We start from the raw sequence: 15,371 nt of genomic DNA, 5'->3' as shown, positions 1-15,371 counted from the left end.
CCAAAATTGTTGATGTATTCTATATCTTTTATTTTATTTTTAATCTTGTTTGATTTTTTTCTTTATTTTTATTAAATATGAGCGAAAAATGTATGGGAATTATTATAAATAATAATAAGAAGCAAATACGATACGATCTTTTTCTGCGTGATCTTGATCTTAAAATTGAGGGTTAGTGAACTATTTGGTAGTGAGAGGCAGACAGCATATATATGATAATCTGAGATGGATGTGAACGGTGGCAGCTTGGACTACACAGTCTGTCGGCCTTTGATAGATGGACATCCGACACGTTCTTGCGAACGTGAGATGCTTCGCCGTCAGTCCCTTATATTTTTCTTTTTATTTCATACTCTGTCTTTATGTATTTTCATTCTTTCTTATAGTAGCCTTTTACGAATACTCTTTTCATCTTGTCACAATGAAAAGATGCTCCTTTATAGTTCATTTCTCTTCTAAGTCAATCATAAAATAAATTGCAAATTTTTATATCAACTAATTTATTATTTTCTTTAACATCTATCAGAACAAATTTTTGATACTCAAATTTTTCTGAGAATACACAGAAAAAAATATTGTTGAACCAACAGAATTATCGTCTTCAAAAATTTATTCTTGAATTAATAAACTTAGTATTTCTAGTTCAAGAAATTTTTCTTAAATTAATATTGTTACAGAATTCGAACGGAATACATAACTTTGTCATTTAATTGAAAAGCAATTTATTTTTAAAATAAGATAATAGATAGTATATTACCCTACAAGAGCAGAAAGTTGAGATTCCTGCACTGCGCGCCGTGATGCCCGAGGCGAAGCCGAGTAATATACTATTTCGTTCAAGACTACAAGGTTACCTTAAATTAAGATTTAGTATCACAGTGAAACGACACAAGTCTATCAGCCATTACACACTTCTTGTAAGATTGATGTATTCATTGCTATATTAATACACGGAGAAAATTTTATAGTAGAGTTTATTATCTAGTTATGGTAAAATCTATTAACTGAATTCAATAGTAGTAAATATTATTTAAATAATTATGTAAACCATCTGAATTATAGTAGTTACTATCCTGATGGTAACTAGTACTATTATGATAATAACCAGTAATTATACTTCCAGTCTCGCCCTCATGGTTACATGTATACAAACTGTAGTATCACCTCTTCTAGCTACTTGTAACCACGTATTTTAGAGTTTAAGATTTGAATTGCCGGGCTGCCGGCTCCTGTAGAGGTGGCAGCGCCCTGCGGTCACTTTCGTCATAACATTTTTTCGTGCGAAAAAGTAAACACGTCAGAGTTTTAACTTCTATTATTTTTCTGTATTTTTAATTAGTTTGCAAGTTTTTTAAGCTTTTCAGGATGGGTGGACATAAAAGAAAGTCGTCCGATCGCGATCGTGATCGAGATTATGAACATCTGAAAAAACGAATGCGAGAGATGGAAAAGAAATTAGACAGGCAAACGCGTGCACAACGCTCAAGCCCTGACAAGGAGAATAAAGATGGCGAGCAGTCCTCGGCGGGGAATAAAAATTCTACTGATCGAGAAAAAACAAACGATGTCACTGAGGTTCTCCCTTTAAATCTCACAAAAAATAAAGACAAGTACCAAAATTGTTTAAAAAAAAAAAAAAATGTACCGTCAAGGTTATGCGAGACATAACATGAGTACGGAAACTTACACGGCTGAGCTTATACGAGAGATAAGACAAGGTCGAAGACATTACGGTTGAACTCACACGTGAGGTGAGACATAACCGAAGACGAAATATAAACGATTTTTTCCTCCTTATTTACAGAACCTGGAAACAACGCTGTGCAGCCTCAAACGGAGAGGCAGATTCCGGTTATAGATATTGGCACGGAAAAGGAGGTAACCCAGGAACAAAAAGACACTCAGCCAGTGAATGCTAGTGAAAAATCTAGTGATTTAGATCCAGAGATCTTAAAAATCATTGGTGAAACACCTTCAACAGAACCGGAGGGTTTGAAGTTATCCAACCACATCTCCGATCGCTGGAAAAACTGGTTAAAAACCGGACAGACAAAAGAAGCAAAAGAACTTTTACTCAAAAAATACCCTAGAAAGGGTGAATGTTCCCTGGAGGCTCCAAAATTGAATCCCGAAATAGCGGCGTCCCTCAATGAAGGTTCTTTAAAGAGAGATAAATATTTCTCAAATACCCAGAACCTTGCTGGGTCAGCATTATCAGCACTAAGTTTAGTCATCGATCCTCTTCTCACGAAGAAAAGAGAAGAAATTGATGTAAAAAAGATGCTGGAAAACTTATGGGAATCATCACGAATCTTAACTGAACTGTTTCGGGGCCAGATGGTGGCTAGAAAAGCCTGTATTCTTCCTAGTCTGAATAAACAAACTGCTTCACTCCTAGACAAAACTGAAACAGGCGAATTTTTATTTGGCGAAAAATTAGGGGAAAAGATTAAAGAATCTAAAGTGATTGATAAAATAAGCACTGACATCAAGTCCCAATTACTTTCAAAGAAACCAGGGACGAGTAATTTAAATGCCAAGAGCCCGTCTGTGCCAAAACACTCAGCTCAGACGGGCACAAGAATGAAATTCGTCAAGCCACAGTACAACTCGAAGTTCCAGAGCCAGACGAAGAGCCATCAGGGTCAACACCGGAATCAGAGCAACAAGAGTCGGAGTCGATACTAACTAATGAATCCCAGGTAAAAACTGCAGGCAGGCTAAAATTATTTTTTAGTAAGTGGGCTACAATAACATCAGATCCTTTCATATTGCAATGTATTAAGGGGTATAAAATACCCTTTACATCGAAGCCATATCAATCAAGGCCACCTGCCGAGCGCAATTGGACGAGTTCTGAGATTTCTGCGATAGAAGTAGAAATTCAGAGACTGTTAGAATTAGGAGCAGTCGAAGAAGTCAAGCCGGTTGATGATCAATTCATGTCTTCCTTTTTTCTGGTCCCTAAGTCTGATGGATCTAATAGGTTTATCATAAACCTTAAGGATCTTAATGAATTTATATGTCTGTCTCATTTTAAAATGGAAGACATGAGAACGGTTTGTCGACTTATTTTTCCAGGAATATTCATGGGTACTATAGATCTTAAAGATGCTTATTTTTTAATTGCAATAAATAAATCGGATAGAACGTATCTTAGATTCACCTTCCAGGGGAAAATATATGAGTTTACTTGCGTACCATTCGGCCTTTGCTCTGCTCCATTTGTATTTACAAAGATACTAAAACCAGTAGTCAATTCTCTGCGTGAGAATGGGTTCCTATCAAATGTATACCTGGATGATTTCCTTTGCATGGGACTGGATATCGAGTCTTGTTCTAAAAACTTAATAACAACAAAAGAATTTTTAGTTTCCTTGGGGTTTATTATAAATGAGGAAAAAAGTAACTTAAAACCTAGCAGACGATGCAAATATTTGGGGTTAGTTATCGATTCAGAAAAGTTTTGCTTAAAACTTACCGATAAAAAGCGGGAAATAATTCTGGGCCATATAAACACACTATTGAAAAAACAAGAATGTAAAATAAGATTTTTGGCACAAGTAATTGGAACGTTAACAGCTGCTTGTCCAGCCGTAGAGTACGGTACGTTACACTGTAAGTTGCTTGAAAAAGCTAAAACAGAGGCTCTTATAGCCAACAATGATAATTATGAAAAAACTATGATATTGCCAAAATATATTCACGATGATCTGAGATGGTGGAAAGAAAAAATACCAATATCTTTTCGAAAAATTAGAACAGCTGATTATCAGAAAGAAATTTTTTCAGACGCTTCACTAACAGGGTGGGGCGCATTTTGTGATGGTCAACAGGCGCGAGGTTGGTGGAAGCCGGAAGAAAAGAACTTACATATTAATGATTTAGAACTTCGTGCAGCATTTCTAGCATTAAAATGTTTCGCAGATGATCTTCGCGATTGTGAAATCCTAATTAGGGTCGATAACTCTACAGCTAAAGCATACATAAATAAATGGGTGGGTCCCAATACTTACATTTACACTTACTTGCTAAAGAAATTTGGGATTGGTGCGAGAAACGGAACATTTGGCTCTACGCATCATATATCCCATCAAGAGAAAATAAAGAAGCAGATAGCCTCTCTCGCATCAAAAACATAGATACGGAATGGAGTTTGGCAGATTACGCGTTTAAACGTATTACGAAACGATTCGGAGTACCATCAATTGACTTATTTGCTTCACGAAATAACTCCAAATGTAAAAAATATTGTGCTTGGGAACGTGATCCAGAGGCTATGGCCATAGATGCTTTTACAATTAGTTGGAAAGAGCATAAGTTTTATGCCTTTCCACTATTTGCTTTAATAGCTAGGGTCTTGCAAAAAATTATCAATGATAGGGCTTGTGGTGTTATCGTAATACCCCTTTGGTCAACCCAGCCGTGGTTTCCACTGCTAAAAAATCTTATGATTACTGAAATGATTATTTTCAAACCTAATGACAGTCTTTTAATTTCTCCTATTAGCAACCAGCAGCACCATCCAATGGCAGCGACACTTACCCTGGCGGCCGTCAAGTTATCAGGGAAGCGTTCACGAGAAAAAATTTACCAGAAGCATCAATAGAAATTTTATCTGCATCTCTGGCAGAATCGACAATAAAGCAATATAACAGTGCTTTAAAAGACTGGTGGACATTCTCGAAGAAAAAAGGACATGATCCGTTCTGCATTGAAGCAAATTCGGTGCTAGAATTTTTATCAGAAAAATTTCGAGACGGCGCAGCATATGGGACCCTTAACACAGCAAGATCAGCTATTTCTCTAATATCAACGCAAGACATTACTAATAACCCGATTATCTCTCGATTCTTTAAAGGAATCTTTAAACGGAGACCCATAAAACCTAAATATGACTCGACTTGGGACACAGAACTGGTGATAACCAAGGCAGCTGATTTATATCCGTTGGAAAAGCTGACTTTACAACAATTAACAAATAAGTTAATAATCTTATTAGCGTTGGGAACTGCTCACAGAGTACAAACTCTGTCGCTCATCTTAATAGATAATATTGCTCAGTATAAAAGCAGCATACAGATTAAGATTCCGGACATTATTAAAACCTCAAGACCTGGAGCCTCACAACCTTTGCTAATCCTTCCTGTTTTCACTGATAAACCGGAACTCTGCGTAGCAAATACTCTTCTCAATTATATAAAGAGGACAAAGTCACTACGACGTAGTGAAAAGCGATTATTTATATCAATTCGCAACCCACATACAGCCGTCTCGTCCCAAACGCTCAGCCGATGGATAAAAATCTTCCTCGTAGACTGTGGAGTGGACGAAAAATTCACGGCCTATAGTACACGACATGCATCGACATCTAAGGCGGCGGAAGCAGGAGTAAGCCTAGATCTTATACGAAAAACAGCCGGATGGTCGGAAAAATCTCTAGTATTCGCCAAGTTCTATAATAGACCAATTAGCAGTCAAAACAATAATAATTTTACCCAAGTTGTATTGTTAAAATCTTCCAAAAAGTAATGCTATTAATATTAGTTGTAAAAAACTAAACCAGTAAAAAAAAAAAAAAAAGGAATTTTCTCAGTCTCTAAACATCTACAGTTTGTATACATGTAACCATGAGGGCGAGACTGGAAGTATAATTATACGATCAAACGAACTTACCTGTACGTGAAGTTCGATCGTTATTATACGACAATCTCGCCCGAAATGGTTACACTCCCACCCATTCAATAACAATCCCCAGGATATTTCCAAAATATCCTCTCCCTTTTATCATCAAAAATTCTCTTTTTTTTTCTGCTTTCAACGATATGACGAAAGTGACCGCAGGGCACCACCACCTCTACAGGAGCCGGCAGCCCGGCAATTCAAATCTTAAACTCTAAAATACGTGGTTACAAGTAGCTAGAAGAGGTGATACTATAGTTTGTATACATGTAACCATTTCGGGCGAGACTGTCGTATAATAACGATCGAACTTCACGTACAGGTAAGTTCGTTTGATCGTATAATAATAGCTTTTATTATTTTAACTAGTTACTACTATTATCAAAATCGTAATTCCTAATATAACCTGATGGTTGCAGTTACCATCAGTAATAATAATAGTTACTATCTAAGCTAGTAAAGAATATTTAAACAATTAAGAATCTGCGTTAGCGTGGATGCATTTCTGAATTAACTAAAAGCAGTTGTAGCGCAGTGCACTAAAAATCGTGATTAAATTCGGATTGAATTAATATTTAAATTTTTATTTGTCTAAAACAAGTTTCTACGCCAAATTTTTCAAAAAAAAATTTGAAATTTTCAAAAAAATCAAAATTTTCAATAAAATTCAAATTAAAAAAAAAATTGAAATTTCAAAAAAAAAATTTTTAATCTTACAAAAAATTTTTAAAAAACATAATTTTCAAAAATTATGTTATTCAAAGTAATCAATAACAGCTCTAATATTTGGAAATTTTTATCATATATGGATTCAAACGATTGTGTTATCACTTGTTTTAATATTTTAGAGGAAAAAATGTACATAACTAACATATGGATGCAAATAAAGAATTTAATTAAATAAATTTATCTTATTTCTTCTTTCAGAATTTTTACAATCTGAGATGGTTACAGTTACCATCTTCGATTATAGCAGTTATAATTTTTAATAATTACAATTATCATTTTTGATAGTAATCGTTACCATTATTAATAGTAACTATTACAATTGTCAATTATACCACCTATTAATTTGTGACTAATAAATTTTATTACCATTTCAGATAGTAGGAGTTAATATTTTTGTATAGTATAATTAATTTTTCTCCGTGTACCATCTAATTTTTGTGGCATTCTAAAGGCAGCGCTGCAGTCTATTTGTTTAAAGCCAAGAACATTGATATTGTCTAGAGAAGCTATTTATTAGCCTGGGAGTAAATAGTATATTACATACCTAGGCCAGTAAAATAAGAAGAGTCTCAGATCACATGTAATTGTTGGCCGAGGCGAAGCCGAGGTTGACAAACATGTGATCTGAGGCTTTCTTATTTACTGGCCAAGGTGTGTATACTATTTTTCTGCTCGACGTAGCCGGAATGTGGCAACTTTGTTTAGCGCAGCGGCCAGAAAGTTGCCACTTTCCGGCCGGAGGGCAGAAAAAAATATTTCTTGCGTTAAGAAATCAAGAATATCAATTGAAAAATAATTTTACTTTATTTAATTATTGAAAACTTCTGAATCAAAATGTTTAAAATTAAGAACACGATATTCTTCAATCAAAATGTTGGTTGTCTTCCGATAAAAATTTTTGAGTCAAGAATATTGTTCTTGAGTCAAAATTGTTTTTTTTTCTGTCTAAATTTCGTGTATATTTATGGAATAAGATAGTATATAAATGATTTTTTATAAAGCCAAAAAGGGTAGTTGAAACTCGGACAATATAAAATGAGAAAAAGGTAAATCTTTCGGTGATGGTGTAGACCTGCATTGAGTGTGGGCAACGAAGGTCTGGAACTAGCAAGGTGGACAACAGTGACCGCGACATGTTTTGTGGTGTACCCACAGTTAGTAGCAATAAATTCGGTTTAAAAACCGCTTTTGTACGTGGTTTCAATGCCAGAAAATTTACACGAACAAGTTGTGTACAAAGAAAATAAAAATAATAATACCATTCAAGGAGAGTGTTTATCTATAGAATTAATATACATTCTAAAGGATTAAATTCTCCCACATATTTTATACAATGGATTAGTTGGGGAGGGCAACTCACTGCGAGGGAAACAATTTTTCGTCTTGATAAATAAACATTTCTTGGCTAAAAAGCACTAATTTATAGTTCTGATATTTTACACAAAATACAACGGTATGATTTTACTTTCCCATTTGCTGAATTAATAGAGAACATTATTATATTTACAATTTAAAAATTAAAAACTTTCCAAACAGAAGAATAATTCTTGCATGAAATTTAAAATATAAAATAGGATTACGTATCCTGTAAAACCTAAAAGTATTAAAAAGAAAGTTGTAAGTTATTTAAGTTGATAGGTAAAAAAATTTTCGACATCCAGAAATGCATTTGCTGTAGATTCTTGGTAAATTTCGCCATGAAGAAAAATTCCATCAAACTTAAAAGTCGAGAGAAAGGAAGAGGACATTCTATTGGTCAAAAGTTAAAGTCGTCTTCTTTCTTATACTTTTACTCAATTTTATTTCACTTTTTCCTTTTTATGTTTTTTTTTAAAACTATTTTTTCGTCGCCAAGAGAAAATGGTAAAAGTAAGATAATAAAATAAGGAGAAAAAATGAGAAACTGCGAATGTGTGTATACGATGCGGAAGTCTCGTTTGTGTGTATAGGGAAGCTAATACTGGAGTGACAACGAAAAGGGTGAATTTGCCAGCAGCTACCGCCAGGGAAATTTCATCCCAGTATAAGTCAACGATGAATCACACATTGCTATTCGAAAAATTTAAAGTCAACAGCACTTTATTGTTTTGTGAGGATTCTTCGGTCGAAAGCAAAATTGAGGAAAGAACTCGAGATGGCGAGAAAGATCAGAGTACTGAATAGAAACTAAGAGAGAAAGAGAGAAAATATACGTGAGAGAGAAGTAAGCTCGGTACAGGTGAAAGTTTACTTTCAAGAAAGCGAGGGTGAGAGATGGTGCAAAGTCCCAGACGCTCATCCCTCATGGAGTCGGCGAACCCTTGAGGCGGTCTTCTGACGTTCCTGTAAATCGTACGAGTCATATAATACCTACATCCTACACTGCACATCCTTCTCGTCTACTTTTTCTCCCTAGTGCGTTTGTTTTCCGAGTACATATCGGACGACTAACGTCTGGCTGTGCGTTGCTCTGGGCAGCTTCAACTCCACAACAATCAGACATAAAACAACCCTACTTTTTCTGCAATATGTTCACCTATAATATTTTTCGAAACAAGAATTGTAGTACAAGGAATTATTGTATATTGTACAAAAAACTCTCTCAAAAAAAATGTGTATAGAAAATATATATGTTTAAAATTTATGAAAGATATAATAAAATCAAATTAAAAATACGTAAAAGTATATAAAGTATATAAAAAAATTATATTTCTATAGCTTACTTTTAGTCAATGTTTGCATAGATTTTTTATATCTTAGTTATAATTAAAATGTATTAAAATTAAACAATATATTAAAAGATTATTAACTATATATAATTTATATTTAAACAGATCTTAATGACGTTTTTTTAAATTTTTAAATTCACAGTAAAACTGAAAATTTTAAAACATTACGATGTACTTAATTATTTGCAATAAAAATGACTTAGCATAAGAGGGCTTCTAGATTATTTTAAAAACTAGAATAAAAAACAAATTATTTATGTTGCAATAATTTACTATAAAAAGTGAAATTTCTAAACTTAAGAACCTCAATACTTACGTAAAGAAGTATATGCCCGGGGCAAAAAAATTCCATATAATTATATAAAATTTTACATAATTATATATGGCCAAAACTCTTATATAATTTTATAAAAAATTTATATATAACGTTTTATAATGATAGAAAAAATTTTTTCCCGGGTGTTTAAAAAATAGTGAGAAATTTCAGAAATAGCCAGCAGTGTTAAGCTTTGTTGTTGGTATTGCAACATCTCCAACTTACTCTTAAACATATATTATAATCGACCACAATACACCGCACCGCAACGCAATTCTCCAAAATAGAGTTTCCAACGAAGGGATCGCGTAAGAGTATTTCCCGACATAAATCATTTTATAATGAAAATACTATTAGACTTTATCGTCTGACATGTACATTTTTAGCCTACTTAGGTGCGTGACACTAAACGTATCTTTCCACTGTATTAAATTAAATTGACACATGGCCCCTTCCTCAGAGGAAAAGCCAATCACACGCACGAAGGAAGTTAACGTTAGTCGATGTCTAGGAGGAAAACGATGATACCAATTTCTATATTTCCCTGAGTATTTATTCTTACCCTCGACTTAAAGTCACCCTGAACCCTGTCAGGCGCTCGAGAAGCTCAAACGATCGACCTGTCTCTGATCGTTGAGTTTTTTTTTATTTCATTCACCCTCTAGCTTACATTGAATGTATATATCACATATATTTTTGTGTTGATGCCAAATAAAAAAGTGGGAGAAACTGCCAGCAAAAAGGATCGCGATCGCAGGAACTCCTAATTTTCGGGAGCTCTCGAGACACGAAAACGTTGGATGGAGTAAACTAGATTTAGCTTTGGGTATTCTCTTTTATAATGAAGACCGATGACAACGCGAGCCCTTGCCAAGGCGCACTGAGGGGACCAGAGAGAGTATGCCGAGGAAGACAAGAGGATAAGTTGTGTTGGTAGGGTGAAATGCCGGCGGCCAGGCGGCCAGAGCCATTCATCCTGATTAGACGGGAACTCCCATGGGGACAGACTGAGAGTCCTCTCTCAGTCAAACTGCACCCGCCGACGTCACTGCTAACGCTCGTAGACAAAATCTTATTTTTAAGAAGTAAATTACAGAGATAAATAACTAGATCATTAAATCTGCCTTTTTATGTACTATGTACATTGAAAAGATTCAAATATTTGTTCCTTGTAATTAAACTTTTATTCTCTAGAGATTCAATTAACTTCATTTCCATTGTTTTTATTTTTTTTGTTCATTTTGAATGGAATGATAGTACGATGTAGATAATTTATGGAAATGATGATAATTTTTTGGGATAAATTTTCATCTACGAAAAAAGAAATTGATACTCTTACTCCAAAAAGTGCATAGGGTATTTTTATTGTTTTACACAGGTTGTTTTCAAATATAAAATTCGCATGGAAAAAAATAAACTGTAATAAATAACAATCGATTTATAAAAAGTAAATGATCAACTGCTAAAATTACCATTTCAAACAGTAATATTCGCTATGTGAATGTCGAAAATGTTAAAGTATAATAATTAAGAATTTTGATTTTGATATTTATCATTTTGTACCTATAAAATTAGGAAAACGCTTGACCCTAAAGGCCATCCCTGCAACTTTCCGCTAACTCCATATTTAAGCGCTCAAAATTGCACTTATTACGTTTTTGAGCTCGTCGAGCTCAAAAATATCATTTTCGTATTATTTTGAGCTCTCGGAGCTCAAAAGTCTTATCAAAGTTCGATGAAACACGATTTTTTAAATTTTCAAACTGCTATAACTTTTGAATGAATCAACTGATTTTTACGAGATTGGCGGCGATCGAAGTAGTTTTTTGAGCTCTATAGAAAATTTGGAACAAAAAAAAATTGATCTGATGAAACATTTCAGAGTTATTACAAAAAAACAATTTTTTTGATTTTTATCGACAACGATATCTCACGGGTTTTCAAGGTTAAGAGCTGATTAGTTTTTGAGATCGATCGGTTCAGCCAATTCGGAGATATTTAGAAAAAATGAAAATAAAACAACTTTTTTTTTCACTTTTTTTTTGCAATTTCTCGAAATCTACCGGTCTGAATTGGTTCCAACTCAGGAAATCTAAGTTTGGCGAAGCCCTTTCGAATGACACCAACTGCGATCAAATCGGTCAAGCCGTTCAGAAGTTATACGAGGTTTACACACACACACACACACACACACACACACACACACACACACACACACACACACACACACACACACACACACACACACACACACACTCATACATACACACACACACACACACACCCACACACACACACACACACACACACTCATACATACATACATACATACATACAGACGTACGGGCACCATCGTAAAAATAGTCAGGAAAGCTTCTTCTTTAAAACGTCGAGATCTATTGAAACCTCGATTTTGGCAAAACGGGGTAAAACCAATAACTTCCCGATTTTTCGAAAATCATTGGTTTTCTTAGCGGGAAGTTAAAAATGATCGCATGATATGTGAAAAATATAAAATACAGCTACTAAATTTTTAATACAAGCAACGTCAATATTTACAAAGTAAAATGGTAAATTTTTAACGCAACGCTAAAAATGAAACTATAATTATTGACTTGCTTGGACTGGTAAAATATATATTTTAAGAGTAGAATTTTTACAGTTTCGAATGCTAAATTATCCTAGATTGAGACCCCCTTCTCCTCACCTGAGTTCCCCTTCTTCTCATAAAATGGACTATACATTGAAACGGCAATTTTTACTGTTTGAAACTGTAACTTTTTAAGATGACAGAGTCGTTATTTACTATAGAGACAGCTACTAATCACTTATTTTCGATATTAAATTATAAATTGAGGCTTTTACACTTTCTACATTAAGTTCTGTAATATTCATATTTTTGCCATCCCGATGTCCGCTGTACTGTTTGAAACTATAAAAATTAACCGGAATCCGAGTAAATTTTACAGTTTACTTTTTTTCGTGCGGAAAAGTGAATATAGCATAAAATTATTCATAATTGGCCTTACAGAAACAATATACATGAAAACATACAAAAAACTATATCCTCAGATAATATCTAATTTAATTCTAGTTTTTATAGAGTCAAATGATCAGGGAAAAATTTTGTTGCTCTGCCAAAATTGTTAAATAATTATAAGTAACTGTATTGAGTGACGCTATTATTGGCCTATGGCTGTTGAGTCTTATTAAAGGAAAATAAATAAATAGTTATTTTCAGAGTTCTCCAAGTAAAAAATAAAACAAGTTTGAAAGTTGATCGTTTAAATAGTTTGAAAATTATACTACAAAAATTGAATGTATTGATTAAATTTTTAATTGAAATTTCCCGGATAGAAGTTTTTAATTCAGATATGATAATTGTTTTGTTCATAAAACACTTACAGAATGAATAATTTTTGGTCTTAGAATAATCTCACGACAAATCCTGAACGGCAATGAATATATCATTCACCGTTACCGATAAGTCCATCACAATTTAGTTACTTTACGGTTTTATACATTTAGTTTCTGTACTTGTATATCTTTAGGTACTTTCTTACTACTCTCAGCTGTGCTTCTATACATATAGAGCATAACTCCAGTCAATAATTGATAAACGGAAGTCGTGGTACTGTTTCGACTATTCTTGTACTCCTTCCTAACTATTTAGTCTGGAAACGTTTGCTGGCACGGCTTAAATGAATAAATTTGATCGATCCTTAGATTTAGTTACTTCTTTTTTCTGGTGTCCCAATTTCGACTGTACTTGATGCGAATCTCAAAATAGTCTACGATGATTGTACAACTTTTGACATTTACGTAAAATATTTATGTTTACTTGATATCTAAATTTCATCGCATTTATACTTATCCAACTTGATGATAAAAGTAACAACAAAGAGAACATAAAAAAAGGCATTCAGTGGAAAAAAAAGTTGCGGAGTATTTCCACTCGTGGAGTAGAGATTTATCTCAAAAAAAAATTTAATTAAAATTAAATTAAAGTGCGAAGCCTTAAATTAGTGAGATAAAATGGAGGTCAAACATTGAAAGTAATCTGAGAATACTGGTTTAGAAGAACTTTACGAGAATCTATTGTTAGCAGTGAATAGTTCTTAAGGTAAAGTATGTCCTTAAACCTTCACTTCTCTCACTTATTGCTGGAATTTTTTGATTCAATAGAGCCTCTATTCAATCTCATTCCTCGCAAAAAAGCCAAACCTAAATGAACGATATAAAATCAAAAATAGAGCTAGCGCTCTTTTTATTATAAGATAAAAAATAAAATATGAAAATATTCATCATTATTAGAAAAAAAAATTAGGAAAACGGTTGACCGCAAAGGCCATCACGGCAACCTCCTGCTACCTCCATACACGGAAAAAAAAATTTCGTTCTGGTAACGTAACTGTAGAGTTACCACAACTATACACAGTTTACTGTTCGTTGTAGAGTTACAGTAACAAAATGTTATTTAGTTCTGATAACTCAATGTTGTTGAGCTCTCAGAGCTCTACGGGATTGTTCTTAGAGCCAAACGGTGTAGTTGGGAGCGCTCTACGTTGCGCAGTAGTGGAGTGCGCTGACATATTTCATAACCTTCTAAAATGACAAACAGAATTATTTTGTTACTCATCCATATTATTAAAAATATATGAGGACAATTAAGTTTCCAGTTTATTTATTCAAGGAAATAGGTTTTTTTTTTTTCGTCAAATTGAATTTCGTTAAAACAGTTTTGTATTTATGGTTTTTCAAGGTTCATTTGCAGTGACTGTTAATTTAATTTATGTTGAATATATTGTGATAAGTAATAAGTTATCGGAATACATTAAAAAGACCCCATTTAACACAAAATAAAATTTGTTTTCGTTTATTTATTTTTTCTTGTGCATATACGGTAGTGATTTTATGCCCAATATTTATTGATATAATTAAAAAAATAAGATAATTTTGTGAAGACCATATTTTTATTTTACAAATAATTTTTATTTATAATATAAGTTTTATTATTATTTTATTTCTATTATAATACTATTCTTATTTGTCATATACAATTATTGTTGGCAATATAAATTCGTTCTGCCGCATGTATTTATTAAATTATCAATGCTAAATCGAAAAAAAAAATTACTAAGCAGACTTCCAAAAATTTGTTATAGTCTCAGAACGATCCTGTAGAGTTGTGAGAGGTAAATAACGTTTAGCTCTCAGAGCTCAACGATGTAGAGTTGCAGGAGCCAAACGGTATTGTTACTATAAGAATACGTTAACCTACTGGAACTTTTTACAACTAACTAACTACTATAGAGTTCCTATAGCAAAATTTTTTTCTCCGTGTACCTAAGCGCTCAACAATTCACTTATTTTTTGAGCTCTTCGAGCTCAAAAATACAGTTTTTGTGTTATTTTGAGCTTTCCATGCTCAAATAAATAGCTGTTCTGTGCTTTTGAGCTCTTCGAGCTGGAAAAGCTGATGGTAGTTTAATAAAAAACTATTTTTTGAATTTTCAAACCGCAATAACTTTTGAATGAATTAACCGATTTTTTTCACGGTTTCCGGCATTAAACGCAGTTTTTTGAGTTCTTTAAAGAATCTTCAAGCGCAAACTGGTCAGATTAAAAATTTCATAGAAATTCTGAAAAAAACATTTTTTACAATTTTTTCCAATAACGATATCTCATGAAAGAATCAACCGATTTTGACCGGGCTGGTGGCGATCGACGTAGTTTTTCAAGGTTAAAGGCTGACTAGTTTTCGAAAGTGATCAATGAAGCTATTAAAGAGATTTTTTTAAAAAACGTTTTTTTTGAAATTTTTCGTTTTCGATATCTCACGAACAAATCAACCGATTATGACCGGTCCAACGGTGATCAACGTGGTTTTGCAAGGTTAAGAGTCGATTAGTTTTTGGAATCGATCGGTAAAGCCG

The 15,371-nt window shown here is 33.4% G+C and overlaps 2 protein-coding genes across 4 annotated transcripts in view; both read left to right on the top strand.

Annotated features, from left to right (window-relative positions):
- Positions 1-15,371, top strand: part of LOC123259806 (semaphorin-2A) — a 735,036-nt gene that overhangs the window by 167,491 nt on the left and 552,174 nt on the right. The gene's annotated exons all lie outside the window — the stretch shown is intronic.
- LOC123260228 lies at positions 226-4,548 on the top strand. The gene is made up of 3 exons (XM_044721263.1): positions 226-319; positions 1,805-2,702; positions 4,510-4,548. The coding sequence occupies exons 1-2, from the start codon at positions 226-228 to the stop codon at positions 2,686-2,688; spliced, it is 978 nt and encodes a 325-aa protein (XP_044577198.1). The 3' UTR covers positions 2,689-2,702; positions 4,510-4,548.

This window comes from Cotesia glomerata, linkage group LG2 (assembly GCF_020080835.1).
Source record: "Cotesia glomerata isolate CgM1 linkage group LG2, MPM_Cglom_v2.3, whole genome shotgun sequence".
Lineage (NCBI taxonomy): Eukaryota > Metazoa > Arthropoda > Insecta > Hymenoptera > Braconidae > Cotesia > Cotesia glomerata.
This window is presented reverse-complemented; position numbering and strand designations above follow the sequence as displayed.